The following is a 23,026-nucleotide window of genomic DNA, read 5'->3' as shown; positions in this document are numbered from 1 at the left end:
GAAAAGTAATGAATAGGCAATTTGGGAATGTTGCTGTCTACTCCCCTCGTGTGTGGTCCCCAATTGTTTGTGATGTTGGGAAAAAATAGCGTATAATGAAAAAAGCTGTAAGGCATTAGCTGATAGAAATCTCATCTCTTAGACTTTAAAGTGATAAACAGCATTTGACTGTTTGCAATAAGGACAGGAGGTGTGAGATACCGTAGCAGCATTCTAACATATGTTATAGCATTGCTATATCCGAGTTTTGGCAAACACTAGGAGATAATGTCTAAGAAGACACTAGCAGCCTGTGCATTAACGCTACGTGGTGACTCAACACCAGAAAAGTGAACAAGGTGGTAAAGCAACGTTATCCCTGTGAACAGCAAAAGTAGAAATTTATGGGTACTGCCATAGCGATATGTTACCAGCAAGAGACCAAAATCCTGCGTTGGTTGATGAAAAAATGTAACATAAAATTTAAATTATATAAGCATTTAGGATTTATACCTTACACACTCCATCACCTGCCCATGACTACTAGAGCACTTCTTCTTGCCCTCTTTCCGGGAGGTAGAGGTATTTCAGCTGCTTCGACATCTCCACACTCCCCAGACGGAGACCTTAAAGATCCACCCTTGTAACACCTGCTTTGCCTTCTACTTTTGCCTGAGCTTTTGTTCCAAGGTGTCAGGTTTGTACCCAGCCTCTCAGAGCCTCAGAAATTTGACAGCCGAGCTAACTCCAGAGGCAAGATGACTCCCTCTACTGGAAAAAGCGGAGAGATGCTGCGATGCGTTACCGGTGGGTAAGATACTCTTCCCGCTGCCTCACGTGACGTTTGGGTGATTGGGGGTAACAAACTGCTTGTTGTTTAGAGTAACAGTCCTTCCTCAACATTATATGACGTATAAGACCTATTCAGATGATCAGTGCACCACTGCTTGAAATAAGACCTCCTTGACCCTCAAATTCTAAAGGACCTCATACACCTTATCTATTACCTGAGGACACCTTTTATATTTATTATTATTTATTATTATTATTACTATTTTTTAAAAACCCCGTGTGCATATATATATATATGATCAAATAGCTCATAAAGCCACTGACACCTTGAGAAAAATGAAAATTTCTTCTGCAACAAATCCCTGATTAGGTCCAGCTTTGACTGTCTGATTCTTCTTGGATATTGTGGACTTGCAAGCAGTAACATAATGTAAGACGTTGGCCCTCAGAGCCCTACTGATCATAAAACTGGATTGCTTTGCTATAAAAGCATTCAATTTAGATTACTATGATACTGTCTTTTATGTAAACTAATCCCTAAACAGTTCCACTTAGTACTAGGTTGAAACTCACTCTGAAAGAAAACACATGCATTGTGCTCTGACTTGGTGGGAATTACTGAAATCAGCAACTAGATAATTAACTAATTCAGGATGAAACTTACTGACAGAGTCACTGGGAGGAAAGGTTTAGGTGCTAATTCTTCTTGCAAAGGTAACAAAACAGGTGAGACTCCAAGAAGTCACTACATGTTGTATTATACTGGAACACGTTATCAGCAGGCTTAAGGAATATACATCACATACCTTGAAACTGTGTGACTGTTGCTGTAAAGCCACCAAGATTTATTTATTGTCACGTAAGGGACTGGGGAAAGCAGCTTACCCACATAAACATTCTTACTGATGCACCTTTCCCCTCTGACATCCCCAACAAGTGTTTTAGATAGCTATGCTACACAGAACTCTAACAGAAACACAGCAACTTTCACTTCATTACTCTTCCCTACAAAATGAAAATTTGTTGAAAATGCAGACAAAGTTGCTGGAAAACATAATTTTCATTCTTATAGTTGATCAAGTAAGTAAATGATGTGGTATCAACTGAAGACTAATGCTGAATCTTGAGTGTAATCCCAGACTCTGTGGAAGTAATGAAAATGGGACTTCCAATAGTATTTATTTGCTTATTCCTTTGAGATCAAATGATTGCCAGAAGGGCTGTCTTTCTTTATTAGGAAATATGACATCAAAAGTCTTAGCAGGAAAATATGCCCGTCCTATGGAAACCTCACTTATCCCAGGATGAACGGAATATTCCACAACTTTCTTAACACAAGCTGTGCAGGGAAATTGCATAATGTCGTTAAGAAATACAGCCATTATGATATCCCACCGAGGGAGTTAACAGGTAAGTATTCATTTGAGAAAGGTTCTGGTCACTTTAATGACATCAAATAATCCAAAATACCAAGAATGTTCAGTTTTACTGAATAATTCCAATATTCCTCTAACAGAAGTGGAAATCCTTTCCACTTTCCCTTGTGAGTAATCCCTGTAGAATCTCTCCTCCTCTAAATAAGAATGTTTAGATATGATTATCGCAAAGATAGGAACTCTGACATGAAGGGTGGAAGAAGACCACTTACTACTCATCGTTCCTTGTATCAAAACATTTCACAGTGAAGAGCAAACGGATAAAACCCATTAACATGGAGCTGAATTTCTACAGCAGGCACCAATTCTGGATCACTGGGTCCAGTTCTCTCCTGTTTCCCCTGCACCCTCTCAAACCTTGGGTTGCTCAGCTTCATGAAGGGACCATGGCACCATGTTCAACATCATTTACTGCTGCCAGGTTACAGTAAGGAACTCACAGCAAGGAAATCGGAGGCCTAGTTGTCCTCAAAGACAATTAGGTTTTATAAAGCAAATTCACTCACCCTGGGTCACTGGGCTCTAACTGTATAGTGCATAAAAATAATTTTTTTTCTATTCTCTAAGGGTTTCATGCTTCACATACACGTGGAGTTTAGTGAAGCTCTGCACCAGGCTTCTTCAGACACAGACCTTTAATTTGTATTTCCCAACAGCTGACTAAGAAGCGCAGGCTTACCATAAGGAAGGACTGGGTTGACACGAAGGCTTCTCGCCACTGCCGGGAGAGAGGCAGGCACTCACTGGCACAAGCTGCCCCCGTGCTGAATGGTACAGACGATTGCTCTACCCACCTCATTCTGGGATATGCTTTGCAAAGCCCCCCTGTATATACACCTCCAGGTATAAATGACAATTTTTTTGTTTCAATTATGAATGGGAGAAAGTGAGAATTCCCCTAGTCTGGAGGAGAAGGGTTAAGATTAACAACAATACAGCAGAAGCAACATTTCAGAGTTAATGCAGAATTTTCCCCTTTATACAATGGCAGAAGCTACAGGCTCTACAATCCCTCATTTATACCCTGCTCCATCATCACCTCTTGGAGATTTCATCACATCTTTAAAATTTATCTTAGCTCTGGCAGAATTGTGTTTTCCATCCTCCTCCAAATCTGAGTGAGTCCAAATAAAAAATGACAATCCTAACAAGGCTGCAGTATATAATTTCAAATAAATGTTTACCAGTTTTTTAAAGTAGGATTGTTTAAACAATTTCTCCTTAAAACACAGAACTGACATGTTTGTATTTCTGCTCAGATTCAATAACACAGCTTTCACAGTTAAACACAGTAAGTATGATTCTACATCATCCACTTCTATCAGAGTCAATGGTAGGATAAATTTGGCTTGCCAACTTGGTAATTATTACAGATATTACTGTGGATGATGATGCTAAGTGCTACTTAGCTTGAGGACTGTTGAAATTAGAAAATATACACTTATTGTTTGACAAAAACAGGATGACCCAGTTTCCCAGCTGCCTTTTTTTCTGCTTGACCATCAGACTTTAATTTTGCATTACTGGCCAGAAGAATAGCAGGCCATTTGTACAACAATTACTGCTGTAAACACATTGGGACTGTTTAAATATTCCAGAGAAAGAGCTACTATATAAACACAGAGCAGTTCAGCAGTGCACACACCAAAAATCTAAACTGAGGACTTAGCATGTGTTCACATCATTTGCAATATTCAGCATTTGCTGTGGAAATAGCCTATGCATTCACACTAAAATTCAACGTGGACAAGATGCATCAAGCTAAGCATACACGCACAAGCAACATACAAAGTGCTTATTCATGTATTCCCGCCTGGAAATTCCCAGGCAAAGCACGAGAGCCATAAGCAATGGTTCCTATTAAGATTGTAATGTAGGTTTATATTTTTTTGAAAAGAATAATTTCATTTATTAGTATGACTGTATTGAAACATTGTGAAGTATGTTCTCATTATACTTGAATTTTTCAAATACACAGATCTTCACCTAAATTTACTCCAAAACTGAAAACCTCAGCTCAGTAATTTTTCCCCTTGTGCATTTAGGGTATTGTTGTATGATGTTATAACATACTGGTTAAACAAACAAACAAAATCTATCTAATGATTCAAGAAATAATGGTTGTTGGAAACATCACAATTCTTTGAGAGGATATCAGAATGGAAAGGAATAAAAAAATGTTTTAGAAATATCTAGCTTTTTATTGTCTTTCCAATGCATTTCACCAAATGCTCAGTTAAACATCCATTCCTGAACGCTTTGCAAATGCTCCACCAACGCTGGAAGCTCTAAACACACCAAGAATGCAATGAAGGTCCAATACTGTGAATAACCGTTACCTGTCACTGACAGAGTAACACTCACTGTGAGCAACCACAAAAGGCACGGCCTTGGAAGAGCAAATTTCTGAGCAATGTGCTGGAAAGGTTTGGCTGCCATCTATTGTTAATAGTAATTACTGCACTGGTAGCAATGGGGGGAAAAAACTGCTGCAAGCCTAATAAATACCCAGTACAAATATTAGCGGAAAACGAATTATTCATGTATGTATAAAACAGGGGAGCTAACCTGAAAAGCTTCTTAGTTTGTTTTTTTTTTTCTGGTAAAATGTAACTGCACTCAGGAACACCAGCTTCATTCTGTAGAGTGGCTGGAGATCTCTATAGATACAAATCCAGTGTCTACAACTGGATAAAAGCGCAAAGCACTAACATTTTACTTGAATGTAAACTAGGAATTATTAAATGCTGATTTTCACAGAAGTTCTCAGTTGAAACTGTCTTAAAGAACGCCTCTCACACAGAGTCATTGGTCAGCAAAACCACAAAACTTTTAATTGTATTCTAGGTATCTAATCGTATGTATACTGTCCACAAACTTGTAGGTAGGTGTAGCTGTACAAACATTTTCTATTTAGAGTTTTCTGTTAAACTTAGGCTTCCTAATTAGGCCAGTTCTCTCTGAGCAGAACATATGCCAACATATCACAACACAAGCAACTTCATAAAGATTTTCCTTCAGCTGTTCAGAACAGCTAGCACAGTAGTTCAGTTCCCTCTTGTCAAACATACCCCTTCTCTTTTCACTCTGCCTTAAAGCCACTTTCTTTTCATCGACAGCTGCTGCCAAGCTGTCTTTACTTCCTCTCCAAGCTAGCTAACTGGCTAAGCAGTTACCCTGCTAAAATCCTCTTTCAAAAGTTTTGTTCTAAACTTGCAGAATAATCGCATGGCAAAAGGAAGCAATCAGAAAAGCCATGGATTTTAGGGGTTGAGGATGAATAAAAAAGGGGTTTAGATGTGTTCTAAATAGTATCTCTGCAATTAAACTAAATTACATATTTACACACCTCATGGAACTGTTCTCAAGAATTACTCTGCACAGATCAGTGTTTCATATAAAGTTTAAATGCAGTGTATTTAAACAAAACAGCCAGCAGACAGAAAAGCCTGTGGGCCCAAGCTGAAGTTAACTTTCTCACCCAAAGTCCTTCAGCAGTTAGAACTGAGCACGGTATTCTAGCAGCCAGAGATACTTGACTTCCCCGCATTACTTGTCTACATGTAGAAGGAAAGGCAATAATGGCGTTTTTATGCCCATACATTAGCAGAAAATCCTTTCTGTCTTCATCCATTACTATCTGTAAACTTTCCCTGCATTAGTGATGCTCACTTTTCTCCACCCATGAAGCACATGCCTTTCAGACAGTTTTTATCTATAGTTTTGCTAATCCTCAGAATTTATTCTACTGATGAGAAGAAAAATGGAAAAGCGATGGCATTCAAACTCTCCCTCCACGCTTAAAAGGCTTACTAGAGATCAATGTGAAAAAAAGGAGAAGCTGCCTTTATGTCAGGGCAGTGAGTGCACTAACACACCTTAAGGGTCGTGACCAGTCCCAGCTGGAGTCTCCACCTACATCTCTGCTCCAAGGGCCAGCAGCTGTATTTAAACTCAGCCTTGGGCCATCAGTCTCTACCTCAGCTGGTCTCCAGCCATGCCTATGCCATACCCCTGCCCCTGCCTAACCTTAGGCAGAAACCTCTAAGATTACAACAGAGTTGCTATTTGAAACCTGGAATTGTCAGCAGTTAAGATACGCTAGGCGTACCACTGACAATATGCTTGCACATCAGTGTATGAAAATTTAAAAGTGGTAAGTTTAGAACATTTAAATAGCAGAAAATGCAGTAACTTTTTATCTTAGTTCCCCTTTAGGTCATACTTTAAAAACACACAGGCACACACACACACCTTTCTCTGGTTCTTTCATATATATTTTGGAGATAAGTTGACTTAGACTCCTTTCATTAAAACTGAATTTCAATTGAATATGCTGTTCAAGTGAAATGTTTCCCATAGCTGTACCTGCTTTGACTACACGTTTTTTGGAAGTGTGCATGTGGCATTCATTTTACAGCAAAGCAGCTGTGGCACAGGCCTGAGAATGGAGGAACACGCGTTTCGCAGCTTGTTAAGACCTGGAATTAAAATTCTATCAGTAAACCAAGGAATTTATGTTCAGGGTATTTGCAGAAATAAATAAGCTCACCGACTACTACTGCAGCTAAACAACTCTAAGGATAATAAAGGTATCTCATGAAATAATGAGACTGAAACTGAGAACCAAGGCAGGTCACACAAAAAAATGCCTCAAAGAGCAACAAGTTCTGATTTGGGATACTATATTACATATTACCTTTTTTTTTTTATTTTGAGAGATCTGAACATGCGGTTGGGCCTTAACTGTTCACTTAAGGTACAGTTATGCGAACAGCCCTTTAATACCATCTTTAAAGATTCTTCTTGTACAGGTGAAGCATTCATTTACTTCTATTTGTCCTTCCTTCTGGGTGACTTTTAGGCATGGAGATGCATTATTAAATTCCTGGAAAAAAGACCTCTGTACTACACACCAACCAGCCTGACCACAGCCCCCAGGGCAGCTGTAGCTAAACCCTGTGGATGCCATACCTTGGGCAAGGACAGAAGGGTGTCTGGGAACAGCCATCATACATTTATGAAGGCAAAATCATGCCTGACTAACCCAATCTCCTTCCATAAAGAGATGACCAACTTAGGCAAATGCAGCAAACGTTGTTCTCCCTAACTCTAGCAAGCCCTTTGACATGATTTCTGTGGTATTCGCAGTATTATAACTGCAATGCTGAGGCATGCTTTGGTTCACTGGCTTATAAAGTAAGTGGAAAATTGCCCGCACCATGAGGCTTGAAGGGTTATGATCAACAGTGTGTGGTCCAGCTGGAGCGTGGTTACTAGCTGCATTCCTCAGGAGTCGCGATGCAGTGGCTGATACTATTTAAAGCATCTGGGCATAGATGATGGGCAAAGGGCCACGCAGGGAGTTCTAGAAGAACACAATAATCTGGATGCAGGTGATTTGCGAGGCTGTTGTTTAAAGGAAAATCATCAGCCTGGAAAAAAAGGCTGACGTCAGAGAACACTCAACAAAGGCAAACACAAAGTCATACAGCTGTTGACAGAGTAATGCACAGGCTGAGCCAAATGTCAAGGCAGCTGCACTGCAGAAGACCACCTGAGTGTCCAGTGGACGGCAAGTTTACCACGAGTCAGCAGTATGCCTTGTTGCAAAGCAGCCTAGTATTGCTGTTTGACTTACACTAGCAAATAGTAAAGGGAGGTGATTCTTCCCTTCTATTCCACCACTTGTGTGACCGCATGTGGTTAGAGATGGGATGTCCACTACAGGAAAAAGACTGACACACTGGAGAAAGTTCAGTCCAAGTCCACCAAGATATTCAGACCACAAAATATACATAAGACCTGGGAGGGGGAAATATTATCACTGTTATAAATTACCCCATAGAAATCCCTAGAAATGAGGGAAACAAATCTTCTTGCAGATTCAGACTGACAGCATGAGAGACAATGGATGCACGCTGCAACAAATTCAATTTAAACTAGATATTGGGAGATAGTTTTCACAATGGGTGGTCAAACACTGACCAGGTTGCCCAGAGATTGTGGGCTCTCCATTGCTAAAGATGCTCAGAATTCAACCGGACAGGATCCTGAACAACCTGCCCTAGCTTGGGCTTGCTTTGAGCAGGGTTTTAAACCAGAAAGTTTACAGAGGTGGCTTCCAACCAAAATTACTCAATAGGTCTAAACATATGCAACAGACTTAGGAGAAATGTTGAGTCACTGTCCCTGGAGGTATTTAAAAGACACGTAGACACAGCACTCAGGGACATGGTTTAGTGGTGGACTTGGCAGTGCTGGGTTAACAGTTGGACTCAATGACCTTAAGGGTCTTTTCCAACCTAAATGGTTCTATGATGTATGATTTTAACTATGCAATCACTGTAAAAAACCTAACTTTGCTTGAATGAATGCACCAATATGCTGGAGGCCACCCAGCTGAAAAACGGCTTGGCAGAAAAGACCCTGGGCATGCTTGTGGACACCAAATTGAACACAAACCAGCTATGCGCCCTTGTGGAAAAGAAGGCTGATGGTATCCTGGGCTGCACTAGGAGAGCATTGCCAGCAGGTCGAGCAGGGTGATCCTTCCTCTCTGCTCAACACTGCTGAGGTGACACCTGGAGTGCTGTGTCCAGGTCTGGGCTCCCAGTACAAGAAAGACATAGACATACTGGACAGAGTCCAATGAAAGGCCACCAAGGTAAGTAAGGGATGCAGTCTCTCCTTATGAGGAGGCTGAGAAAGCTGGGACTGTTCAGCCTGGAGAAGAGGGCTCAGGGGATTTTATCAAAAGATACAAATACCTGTAGGGTGGATGCATAGAGGACAGAGCCAGGCTCTGTTCAGTGGTGCCCAGTGACAGGACCAGAAGCAAGAGGCAAAAACGGAAAAGCAGAAGCTCCCCTCTGGACACCAGGAAACCCTTTTTCACTGTGAGGGTGACCGAGCACTGGCACAGGTTGCCCAGAGAGTTGTGGAGTCTCCATAATTAGGAATTTCAAAAGTCATTGGACATGGTCCTGGGCAACAGGGTCTGGGTGTCCCTGCTTGAGCAGGGGGCTTGGGGAAGATGACTTCCAGAGGTCCCTTCCAATCTCAGCCATTCTGTGTGATTCTGTATGTAAATTAAGCTGTTTTAATGGATACAAAAGACCTGGTAAGGAGTCCTTATAGGGAGGGGGGAAAAATACTGTGAAAAATAAACTCACTGTAAAAGTAAACAAGCTTCTCTGTACTGGAAATGCAACATATTGCCAAAGCAATTGAAAAGTACTGGAGATAGAAAGAATGCAATGTGGATAAGGATAGTACCGTTCCATGCAAAATATCAAACAATTCTGGGAACACAGACAATTCAACATTCACTGCAAAGGAAAAGAACCTTTTGAAAAATATACCATTAGACTGTAAAATGCACTGCAAAGCTCTCAGTAGCCTTGTTTAGTATAATCACATTACCATGAGCAAGTCCTTACCTGTGTTAGGAGCTATGTGTCCCAAATTAAGTCAGCACATTTGTACGCTTTTAACCATGCACATTACAGGTCCCTGGAACAAACTAGCTTTCGTTGTAACTACTCAGAACTATTAAAAATCATTAAGTATGTGTTTGAAATTCAAGACCTGAGACGTAAAATACCTTTACACCCTAAGATGCAAGAAACCTGCTGGTATGGAGTGACCTCTAGAAGTGCTGTGAGGACTTTTCCTGCTCCTTCTCTTTTAAGCCCAGTTGTGTGATGAACATTATCTACAACAAAGAACTGGATCATGAGGTAATATGAATAAAATTATATACTAGCCATGCTAGTAGACAAAAGCTTGTCTAAGAGATATGCCAGTCACTAAATTTTTACAGGTAACAGGGTTGTTTCAACATTCTGCAGAGTATTTCCCTCAGATGACACATTCTTCTAAGTACCTGCCTGTTAATATGCTGAAATTCTCTCATCATCCCTGCCTTCAGCACATATTTAAACTTGCAATTACATCATATTCAAAGTATTTAAAATATACATAAACTCTCCTTCTTAAGGAACCTTTCCATAAACTAATTTTAAGATCCTTGAGGTTATTCATAGCTTCTCAGCTCCTCAGGTGTAGCAAAGCTTAGGAAGTCACATTTTAGAGGAGAGAGAGAGAGACTTATTCTCCTTTATATGCTCCTTCGGTTTGCTGTCATTTTATTACCAACTATTTGAACTGGTATGAGAACTAGGAAGACTTTCTACAGTGTATTCTCTCTTATTATTTAAAATTGTCATAACTATACCTTCCTAAGAATACTAGAGTGGAAAAAAGCTGTCATTGTCTACTACTCAAAATAAAACTTTCCCACAGAATTTGTGATTACTGACATCAGTTAATAACAATGTTAATGATGGAAGTCTTTATCTCAATTATATACTTTATAATCAAAACATTTGTTATTCAGCATACAGGACTATCATCTCATGTGGCTATATCATCCATAAGCTTTCTCTAAATATTTTCAGAAAATGTATAATTTAATTTTAATTACCAACAAAGGATATGATTATTGGATTAATTGTAAGTATAGTATGTTAAAATCGTTTTCCAAAATGTTACACTGTGGAAAAGAAAAGCAGGTCTTTCAGATCTATGGCCATGGATGTGAGGAAAAAGAAAGATGTACTTATATTGCATTTAAAGGACTTCAGCCTTTTTTCTTACCTGAGTACCCAAACAAGCAACCATCATGTGAGTGAGAAGTTTAGCTGCAAACATTGCACACCTGGTGCAGAAAAGGTGGGAGATAATAGCCAAAGTGAAACCTACACAGAAACAAAACAAAACAAAAAGGGGAGGGGGAAGGAAATTTAAAGCTTAGGCTAGTAAGCTATGCTCCTAAATAAAAATAATGCTGGATGTCTTGAAGGGCAGATCATTAAAAAAACAAAAAACCCTCAAACCTTACAGAGAGAATATGTTCACTTGGGTTCATGCTGGGATCACTCAGGAATATATTACTGAAGTACTAACATTTATTTAACTTTTTCATAGGCTGGGAGCTAAAATAATTTCACAGTGCAAACAAGTAGTTTTTGCAAAGGGTTTGGTTTTTTTTGCTGTTATTCAGCATGACATAAATGATTGTCATAATAGTTAAATATAAAGGAAGGGTAACTTTTCAGTGTTCATATTATACATCAAAAAATGCTTTTTAGAAAGAAATAAAAAATTGCCTCCAGCTGGGTAGTAGATTTAGTAGATAGCTTTAGTAGATAGCTATAACCTTCTACACGCCAGTCTCCCATTTCATCTGAGTTCAGCATAGAAATCTATTATAGCAGTACTCAGAAAGAATAACACTTTTCCTTTCGCTAATTTATTGTGAACATGAACAGAACAGAAATTGCAAGAGCCCATTACCTACCAGTAAATAGCTCTTGGAAGAAGGACCCTGGGAAAGCTCAGCCACTAAGGAAAAACACTGCTAAAGCTCAAGTAGAGTTCATTGTGCCCTTCCACCCCCTTGAAGGGTAGGAATCTGGATACTTAAGGCAGATCTTTTATTCTCTCTTGAGACAGACTGGTTGCTCAACTACAGTATTTGTAACATACGAATGAAATAAATACTTGCAGAAAGAATTATTTCTAAACCTTTTAAAATTGGGTAGTGTTATTTATACAACTATCTACATAAGAAAACTGGAAATAATATTATTTCACTCTCCTGTGCTACTTTTTATAATTATTTTTTTTATTCTTCACACCTAGGTGGAGACACTAGAGAATAAATAATATTCTTATAGCTCTTAAATTTAAACAATTTTTTAATTACTAGATTTAAACATAATCACATAAGGGAACACCTTCACCAACCAAAGAAGCTGAAAGGCATTGCAGTATATTCAAGGCAAACCCTAAACCAGGGCTAAACTGTTCTAATTTTTAACATACATTCTTATGGTACATGACTACAGTAAATGGGTAATGCAGAAGAAAGATCTGTAGGTCTTTATTGCTTCCAGCTCAGCAACATACTTCGCTTCAGTTTCTACAAGCATATTGGTTTACTTTTAATTGTTTTTTTCTTAATTTTCTATAGCATTGCATTCTATGGCATATTGATTTCTCTTTTTGCCCTGTAAACAGCAATTATATTTGTTATTAGAATTTGTCTTTTTTCTTTTACTTTCACTAACACAATCTAAGTTATAAGCTTAATGTATTTTGAAATCTGCTTATCTGCTAAAAAAATCGTCATTTGTAAATGAAACATTCAATTTGTATGATGTAGGTGAAAACCAGGGGGTTTCTTCTCTTTTTTTTTAATTTTTTTTTTATGGCTGAGGTTTTCAAACAATTAAGGAGCCAGCTTTAGCCGGTTAGGGCAGTTGCTGGGAGGAGATAAATAGGAGATTTAGCTGCCTTGCCACTGGTTTTATTACTCATACAGAGATGACCTAGTACAGAAGTCATAAATCTCACAAGGAGCAGACCCAGAACCCCATTTAAATGCCTTAAGCTTAGACTAAGAATCTCTTTAGCTAAGTTTTCTTAGTGACCCCATTACTCTTGGGGTCCCTGCTGGCACAGTGCCTAACACAAGAAATTGCCTTTCATCTGGGATGCTTGCAACATAATAGTGAACAGGCTGCACTGTGAAAGGTGTAATTTCCCTCCTTTTAGAAGCCAAAGGAGTTTAAAACTTAGATCTCCTACTTCCTGTCTGATGTTTTGGGGACTCTTGCAAATGCTAGCGTAGCTGTCAAGGAAGGGAGTCATGATGCTCATAGGTTAAACTCCTGGGTTTCTCCCCAGATGTTAGGGAACAGTTAGGCTGCAGAGTGTAAAGGAGCTCTACACGCCTGAATCTCCCTCAAGTTACCACTTCTGAGTTGTAACTGACAACTAAAATCGACAAACAATTTTCAAGCTAGTAGCAAAGTGTCTGAAAGATTTGACAAAGAGGACAACTGTACTGCTCCTAAAGACACGGGTGAATTTAGCATTTTATGTTTTCTTCCCACAAATGAATGACATATTTCTATTTTGTATGGTTCAATAAAACATCACAAGGAAACGTACTTATTTGCTAGACTTTTTTTTTCAGTGGCAAAATTTGGCAGTGTGCAAATACCAGCCTAGATGGTAAGTTCAATACAATGAAGTTAGTTAACATCCCTCCAGTACCCCCTCCAATAAAAAGATTGTCATTGGTTACTAAAATCACTAAAATCAATCAGTCTAACTAGTCATCAGGTGTTATTAATGAGGAAAACTATCTAAATCACTGACCTGAAATGCAGATAAATCCAGAAGAGAAAAAAGCTTCATTGTATGAAGACAAGTTATCTGTTTGGGCATAACGGCATAAATGGACATATGAGAACAAGAGCATTCCACGTAGTCTGATGTGTCATCAACAACTTTGCAGAACCCGCTATCAGTCAGCCAGCTGCAAAACAAACAATGCACACATTTGGAAATGGACTTGTGCAATTTACATGATAAGCAGGCTTGAAAATTGTTGTTGTATCCTGAAATCTCAAGTTTTCTGAACTATTGCATAGGTGGTTTGGTGTAATCTTTCAGGTGCAGTTCTCAGATTAGCACATTTTACATGACATAAAATATTTTTATAGCTGGGGTTTTACTATCTTGATTAAACCAATTGTAAATATAGGATGAACATTTTTTTTTTTTCCACTAGAGAATATTTGTGACCATTTTTTTAAAGCTTCTGCAAAATTTACGGGTCCATCTGACTTTTCAATAGTTTTGTTACTTAACTTGCCCAATACCTTACCCCATTATGGAGAATGCTTCACTTTATACTGCTATGTATTATTTTGAAACTAATATTTATGTTTTGTTCTCATTCAGTACTGCTAAACTGATTTGGAAAAAGGATTCTATAGGTGACATCCTAAGCCACTTCTAGTGGCAATCACATCTGCTCTGTGACACAGATAGATAAAAGGAGAGTGTAGAGGTAAATTCTGATGCACCTCCTTTCTGAAGAGAAACAGTTTATGTCAATGGCAGACTGTTATAACCCAGTCAGGCTAGTGAAATCTAACCCAACTAGATCTCAGCAGAATACAGAACATAATTCTCTCCAAATTCATTTGTACTGCGTGAACAGAAAAGACATAGGCTAATCAAATAATGGGGCATTGGAGAGCACACACAGAAAATTTTATTCCACAGTTTCCAATGGTATGAATAGCCACAGGAATGGAAAACGATCAGCAGTTCACCATTTCTTCTAAAAACCAGAAGGCATCAACTTAAGCAAGTAGCAGCAATATTAAACAAACAAACAAAAAAACCCCAAAACCCAACAAAACAAAAACCAACAGGAGATGGCTTTTCTGTCAAAAAGTCATAGTCCTATAGAGATGACTGTTAAAAGATGTGCTGAAATTCTGGACAGTGCAAGGAAAGATTAGGTAAGTTTGCGGTAGACAGATCATTTGGGGCAGGAAATAGGCAAAATCACATTCAGCTCATAAAGACACTGGAGAGTATAGAATCAGGATAACTGCTATTTACACTCATCCTGATCTTACTCTTCCCTGGGCGTTTATTTTTAGCCACTACTGGAGACAGGATACTGGTCTAGGTAAGGCCCTAGCCTGCCCTTTAACAGGTTTTTTTTGGTTCACTTACACAGTATCTTTCACAGACACAAAGAAAAGGGTGGATATTAGCAGATTAGAAACATTCTGAGCCAGTGACTTGAAGCAATACCACAGATGCAGGTTTAATTCTTTACTTCTGTAAGAATGGACTCGAAGTGTTGTCTGTTAACAACTGTAGAGTAAAAACTCATTAATATCAATGAAGTGATACAGTTCTGGGATTTATGGCCTGTCAGCACTGCCTAACACATCATTACATAATCTAAATGGTATTTTGGTGCAAAAAGTCAGGAGTACAAGTCTGAGAAATGTCTGAGTTGGAATAATTATGCATTTTATTATAAAGTTTTATGTGCTGATACAAAGGCCGGAAGAATTAAGAAAAAAAGACAGATAGCAAATGGATCAGTTTTAAACTAGCAAATGATCTAATTGGAGTTATCACATCTTAGGTGATTACACAGGTTCACGGTAGAAACCAGAAAACTAAACAGATTAATAAAATAACCTTTCAGCAGCTTGATTCCAGAGGAGACATAAAGACTTTTGTGGAACAATCCGACTTCCTGTAGCAGAAATCCGATAAATTACTTCATTGTTATCTTTCAAAGGCTGTGAACTTCGACCCTTCAAACTCATAGAAAAAACCTGAAACAACACATACAACATACATACAAATTTAATATTAAAATTCAAGTCAGTGCTCATTTTTATCAGAGAAACACACAAAAATGTTTGCATTCTTTTAAATACATTCAAGACATTTTGACCAATATCTAAATTAAACTAATCTCTTGAAAAAATGAACTGCATTATCTTCAAACCTTGTTCTTCAGGGCAAGTTCTTTATCTCCAGTAAGGAACCACTGCTGACTGCTGTATTCTGTGAACTGTACATATTCACACTTCTCTTTTTGAGGCGGCGATAATATGACAGAGACCTCTAGTAAATGTTCAGGCACTTGAATAGAATCCCCATCTTTTCCATCAAATCTGTGTCCATTGATTTGCTGAGGAAACCAGTTGTGAGCCATTATTGCAATGTACGGGCAGCTATCAAGGATGTTTTTACCTCTGTTGAAATGGAAAAGCAAGAGGGCTGGTAAGTGGCACTGAGCTTCACTATTCTTCACAGAATGACTCTAAAATGTATTTGTAATTAATACTTTATTGCTCCATCATTTTTAGGCTTTATGGCATTTAATTGACAGACAATTGCAAATTCTGTGGAAAAAAAAAAAAAAAAGAGGGGCCGAGTTATTATGTATTTCAGCTTCTTCACTTTCCCCCTGGGTTTTGCTCACTATGATTTCCAACCAAAACCCCTCCATGGCAAACTAGGTTATCACAATACCCAACTTTATAAGTGGATGTAGAGATGAGTCTACAAGGGGAGGCATTCAAATGGACAATATTGCTTTACTTCTTTTTCCCAACAGACAATGCCTTCGAATAAAGCATTTGAACTTTCAGGTTCTGGATACTGTTCAGGATAGTGTCAACATTTACACCATTTACTGTCTTTTGCCTGAGATGGGCCTCATACCCCCTACAAAATAGGAAATGGCAAGAAAAGTTACATCCCAATAGAAGCTGAGAGAGAATTTTAAACTATGCTGTTTTTCTGAGGGGAAAAAAGGTGTGTTCTTTTCCTAAATTCAACTACCAGTGGTTTAACAGATTCACAGTGGGAGAAACCCATTGTTTGAAACCATCTGTCTCATTAAAGTGTCATCTATTTGTGCAGTCACCTATTTCCCCTGCCCATCCACCTGACCACAGGGTATAAATGCACTTGCAGACAAAACCAGCAATTTGAAACTACATGTAAAAGCTACAAGTAGCTTCTTAAAAATTTTAAATAATGTTCAAGTGAGCAAACCCAAGCACATAGAAATTACAAAATGCCAGTAGAAATTTTGAGTTACCTACTCTCACCTACGTCTCAAAACATAGCTCTCCATCATACAATTAGATATTATTTTCTTAGTAAGATTAATGAATACCTTTTTAGGCAGTATTTGACCTCTAAGTTGAATTAATACACCCCAGATCTCCTGACTACTACTACCACAGCTGCCCCATATCCATGTACCAGTTACTTGTGACACCAGCATTTATAGCGTCAATATAGTGCTTTGTAAGACTTTGACAGAGTGCAACACATTTTCTTATAGGTAACATATTAGATGATAGACTAGTCCCTTTTGCAAAAACGTCACTTAAATTTTTACTATATTATTAAGTTGTCACGTACTTCCAAAACATATTATGAATTCAAGTTTACTAACCTTTCTCCTGTTGTTCCACACATTATCCCAGTCAACAGAGAAAAAGCAAACTTCTCAGTCACCTCAGCCAGCAGGCTATATCCTCGTGTGTCCTCACGTTTTGGGCTAGCCAGAGCACAGAGTATCTCATAGAAAAGACTTCTACTTTTATCAGTGAGTAACTGTTTTTCACCTACATCTGTAACCTAATGAGAGGAGAAGAAATCAAACATTATATGTACAGAAGTCTGCTTATAACATACCCTCATGTTGAACAGTTGAGTAAGACTTCCATTTTTACCAGTGTTCATTCTGAAAGTTCAAAATACTTTTTCCACCTTCTGATCATAGCTGCCAAGGTTTGAGATGCAGTCTATGTCAAAGCTACATAAAGATATGCTTACTAATAGGGATTTGGTTTCTAAAGAAATTGTGTGGCATTCTTTATTCTTTCACAAATCCTCACAAAGTCCTCAGAATATCTGACATTATTTTGTCTGTTTTCTGTGTCCAAATGTCAACAATCACAAATGAACTATTGTTCATGAATATTATTATACTGCTTTAAATCTATACAAAGATAAACTATCTGTAAACTAGATATTTAAACATTTTCTTGTGCATTATTCCACAAATCCATAAGATGCAGAAAGCCATAAAAAGAGTCCCAGAGTTTTCACAGAACTCGGTGCCATGCTGAAGCGCTCAGCTACCCTGCCAACCCAGTTCCCAAAGATACTGCAGGAAAAAAGAGCAGCTGCATGCCTGGTTAAGAGCATGGCAGGCTCCAGCTGGCCCTGGCAGGATTTGCTTGTGTGTTGACTGCAGTCAGCTGTGAAGATATGAGCAAAACTTGGGGCTCACTGTCTTGTGCCAGGCCTAAACCCAACAAAGATAAGGCCTAAGAAAAGAAACCATAATAAGCTCAATGAAAGTATGGCATCAAAGAGAAAATTTTGCTCAGCAGAAAATCTTGAGCTATAGGTACATATGCAAAATTAATACTGCTCTTTTCAACCTATTTGATTTTTTATTTCCTGGCACCATCCTAACTAGTGGCAGACAATCTCATTCCTTGATTGTGGGACTTCACAGTTTCTGTTTTTATGTAGTCTGTGCCCGAGTCACTGCCATGGATGCTAACCTTGATCTTATCACAGGTCTGCGTGTGATTATACTCATCACTTCATTCAAGAAAGAGCAGAAAAGTTTTACCTTATCTATTATATGCATCACAGCAGTAAGCTGCTCTTCTGTAGTTTCTGTAGCCACTTTGACATTCAGATTCTGGAGGACTCTGTGTAAAATGGTGTCATCAAGAGGCTGATGCAGTTGATCAATCAGCCCCCAAACTGGCAAGGAGTCCAAATCTGAGACAATGGTGACATTAGCAATACCATACATGTCATCTACTCTGGCACCGCCTGTGGGATTAGAAAGTACAACCTGGAAACGTTTAGGAAATGGGTTTAAAGATCCTGTCTTTGGAGTCAGGGTCACATCCAGAAATTTATTTCTCTGTCCAGGTTCAAAAATCAATAAACCTTCAGATCTGGCAAAATCTTGTCCTGCCACAGCTGGAGATATGAAGGTCCGACCAATAGGTTCAGGTTTTTGTAGCTCCTTAAAAGAAATCAGAAGAGTTTTAAGTAACATTATGATAGACACAACTGTTCAAAATTAGCTAATACACATACTTTAAATGGGTAAAATTTAAATGGGTAAAAAAGAAGTCCTCTTTCAAAATGCAGTTAAGGTTAAGGATGATATACTAATTACATTGACTGAAATATCCTCCTGAAACAGCAATCTGTCACCTTTAGTCAGTGACAGCTTAGGAGAAGAAGTATAAATTTCTTCAAAAGTAGGCAGGATCCCTCTCTTTCTTTTCCAGAACAAAAATCACACAGCTTTTCTGGGTCAACAGATATTACAGAAATGTTAGCACATCCACAAGGTGAATTCCAGAGCGGGTGATGTAAGTTTATAACTGTAGCGTGAAGTCCCTCTCAGCTCAGGGTACAGACAGGTGTTACAGATATATAAATACCAAAAAAAAAGCAAACCAAAGGTTTTGCAAAAATCTGTGCCCAAACTAATATCAATTCATGATACATTCAGTCCCAGAATAAATACTTAAAAGAAGAACAATCCGTTTAGGTCCAAAGGCAAAGCAAACACTACAGAATACACATGCAAGGCAGACAGATCAATTTATCTAGGAATGCTATATGGCCTCCTTTGCCTCTGGAGTAGCACTATTATTACCTTCTAAGAGGTTTGCAGATACTGTTTCATTCTTCACATTCTTGCTCTTTTTGTCAGTTGCCATAACCTTGATATTATGTCTGGCAATATAATAAACTTTCCTTAAGTGGACACTAACATTTTGGGCTATTATTCAAATGTATTTTTTTTTCAATACTACCTATTCATTTACCAAGTACAGATTTTATACTGGCTCTTAAGTAAAGGTCTCCTATGAAAAAAACAAGGATTTTTATTTGTGAAATACTAGACCCCCTTTTGAAAGTATTTACTTTTAATTAGTAGAGTTTACGTATGGAATAAATCAGACATTTTTAGTTCACAGGAGAACCTGGTAAATCAATGCAGTGTGCATCTGTTTAAAACTGCTCTAGAACATGATCACATCATCTGGGCAAATTCCAGTGAGAAGTTTCCTTTTGTTTATCCCTTCCAATTAAGAATTAGGAAGCAGGGAAATAAGTGGCAACAAAAACACTAGTGACAAGAACAATGTTTAAGAAACCTTTGTAGGAATGAGATAAACATCTGTTTCCAGTTAGCATCTCATGCTTCCTGTCTGCCGTGACCTCTTATTTCACAGGGACCAGTCGTACCAATACCTTGGTATTTGGCCATGCACCCTCAAACCCTAAAATATCCAAAGAAGGGCTGTTATATAAAAAATACAAACAGGTAAGGAACTGCCCCCTACATTTTAGCTTAAATATACACTGGACAGCAGCAATTCAGCTAAATAATCATGAACTTGTGGCTGGAAAGAATGTGAAAATTTGTTACCACACAATTTAACTAAAACATTGGCCAGCTACTGTATAATAAATGCATGGAAACACCATGCAAATATATGCAGTTAAAGTAGATATGCATGCAATATAACAACAGAATGCAAAGCCTTTTATTATAAAAGGTGAGTACACTGGTCACACAATGCTTTGTTATAATAACTCTCCCCCAGAATAGCACCTTTTAGGAATAAAACACCACATATTCAAAGCACATCAGGCTAAACACTGTTCCAATGTGACAGCAAGCTTGGAGGAATCCCTTCTGCAGCCTGTGCCCTGCCCTGATGTTGGATTCACAACTATAAGGAAGTGGAAGGAGTTTGCAGCTGTGCTACTTCTGCTAAAGGAGACTCTTCATCGTCTGTCAATAATAATGAGGTAGTCATTTAGAGATAAAAGGGTCAACAGCTAGAAGAGTCTGGTGTTACAGCTGTAAACATAACAAAAATGAATGGGGATGATAAAAAATACCTTAGCACATGAGATTTTCAATTGGAAGAACAATTTTCAGGTTTAGTACTTCAAGAACATGGAATACAATTTGATCAAAGTTCTCTCTTTTCCTAAGAGTGCTTTGTGTATTAATATATGTGTGACTTAACACAGCAAGTGTGTCGGTATCTGAATCTTGTAGTTGCAACTATCATGATTAAAAATTAATTTCAAGAAGCTTCAAAAATTGGAGTCTCGTAAGAACCTCAGAACAAAGAAAAAAATGTATTTAATACCTTCACTGACCACAGCTTTGAAGCTACTGGAAGGTACTAATGAACAAAACCACTCTTGGCAATGCAATAAGAACAAGGTCTTCTTACTAATGGGAAACCAAAGAAGCAGCCCATACAGTCCAGCAAATGTTTGACCATTTCCTGAAAAACTACTAATCACAGTCACATTCATTTCAGAGAATGAACACTGATTTAATGATAAAAATAATAATAAAAATAATTTAAATAATAAAAGTAACAATAAAAGTCTTACCTGCATGCTGTAGCTAACCATTGTGGTTACTGATGTACTAGGATCTCTAAGCACCTGTAGGCTGATTAAAGTTGTCTTTTTATGAGCCACAGCAAAACGAGATCCCACAGCAAAATATAGTAAACCATGAGGAGAATCACTTTCAAGGACTGTTATAACAGCAAATCTGGCACTGCTGTTCAATGCAGCTCCTGTGCTTACAGCGTACAGCTCAACAAAAAAATACATTTCAAGTTCAGGTACCTGCAAATGAGGGATTTTTCCATATTATTATAGGACCTACTATTTACTTTCAGCTTGAAAAAAATTATATTATATTTTGTATGCACAATGGATTACTCGTACTAACACTTACCACAGGCAAGCTTCCTGAAACGTGCAGTAAGTACAATGAAGTATATCCTAAAAAAAACTACTGCAATAGGCACTACTCTGTCATGTACAATAATGCAATCTCAGATTTTCACATGGAATTTGTTGCAATAAAGTGGCTATTTATATACTACATATATTGTGGCTGTAAATTTGCCACCATACATGACAGTAAACTCTCCAAGAGCTCCATATTCCAGGTTATGGATTTACATAAGATGTACATCTTGTGAAGAATTTGCTCTTTCATTTTCTTTTTGCCTTATGAAAAGGCACGTACACACCTACTCACCTGTGGAAAAACTGCACAGAAGTCTAATTGTTTTGAAACTGCAATTAATTAACTTGACTGTACTTGAGTACTGAACTCAGGTAAAGCTCTGAAAAACATTTTACATACAGTCTTAGTGTTTAAACATTAATGTGTTCATGCATGCTTTTACAAGCAAATCTCAGTAGATTTGAATGCCCAACTGAATTTATCAAAAATCCCAAAGTTTAGAGATACTATCTGATAGACATTTGTGAGGTTTAAATGTACAGAAATCTGTCAGTCTGGAAATACAGGCTATTGCATATTAGTGTTCATATGTCAGAGAATTAGCCTAGTCAATTCTACAGTCCTAATGCCTGTTTACTGAAAGTAAGACAGCAATATTAAATTACAATATGACATTCTACCACATTTTTCATCATGTACCTACCATACAAACATAACAGGTTTAGAAATAGACATTGGTTTACTAAGATTCTAGAAATCATTGGAAATACGTTATTTGTACCTATTACATGCACTCATGAAGCAGCAAACTTGCAAGAAAAAGTAGTTCTTTACAAGACAATAGCATTACCAAAAAATGAGCATTGAAGGCAATTTTTTTTTTTTTAGTAAACATACTTTTTTGTTTCAGCTCTGGTTTTAGGAAACCCTACTTTAATTCCAGGAAAGCAGGATTCAGCTCTTTACTAACAAAGTCAGTACAGCTAACTAAGTAAAAACTTTCAAAAGCTAGAATAAGTCATACATATGCCATAAAAAATATGAAATATTTATCAAATATTTATTACTCCATAATTTCATAATGTGTTTGGTACTAATTTATAAGTTATCTTATGGAGAAAGAACTGGAAGAAGAATTAGGACATATTTAGGGGTTTAAATAGCACATATTTTTAATTGATTTGTTGTTAAGTAATTCTTTAAGGGGCCTGATCTTGACTAATTGCTGACAGGCAGAAATTACTGGAATGCCATAGGGAACTTTAGCCTTCCATTAGCACCTGTTAGAGTGGCACACGCTTGTGCTTCATGTGGCACAACTGCATGTCTCTGCAGCTGCTGCACTGCTGCCACTAAATGATAACACTACTTCAGACTAAACAGATTTAAAATCCCAGTTTACTCAGTGAGGCAGCCTGTGCCCCACTCAGGCACATATTTTATTCATTGGCTCTGTAATTTAAAAATAACATTTGAAGATGAAGAAGGGAAGTGGCTCTCTTAACTAGGAAATTGCACCCTATTCTCTAATAGGATATTACAATTTCCCACATACTAC

General features: G+C 38.0%; 1 protein-coding gene across 1 annotated transcript in view; it reads right to left on the bottom strand.

Moving 5' to 3' along the window:
• The window catches only part of ADGRV1 (adhesion G protein-coupled receptor V1), a 290,872-nt gene that overhangs the window by 143,675 nt on the left and 124,171 nt on the right, over positions 1-23,026 (bottom strand). Inside the window, 8 exon segments of the mRNA XM_037372734.1 lie at positions 10,869-10,969; positions 13,440-13,511; positions 13,514-13,599; positions 15,297-15,436; positions 15,613-15,862; positions 17,080-17,264; positions 18,274-18,681; positions 21,096-21,338. Coding sequence (XP_037228631.1) covers positions 10,869-10,969; positions 13,440-13,511; positions 13,514-13,599; positions 15,297-15,436; positions 15,613-15,862; positions 17,080-17,264; positions 18,274-18,681; positions 21,096-21,338 — 1,485 coding nt within the window.

This window comes from Falco rusticolus, chromosome Z, assembly GCF_015220075.1.
Source record: "Falco rusticolus isolate bFalRus1 chromosome Z, bFalRus1.pri, whole genome shotgun sequence".
Classification (NCBI taxonomy): domain Eukaryota; kingdom Metazoa; phylum Chordata; class Aves; order Falconiformes; family Falconidae; genus Falco; species Falco rusticolus.
Note: the sequence above shows the minus strand (reverse complement) of the source record. Positions and strands in the feature narration are given on the sequence as shown.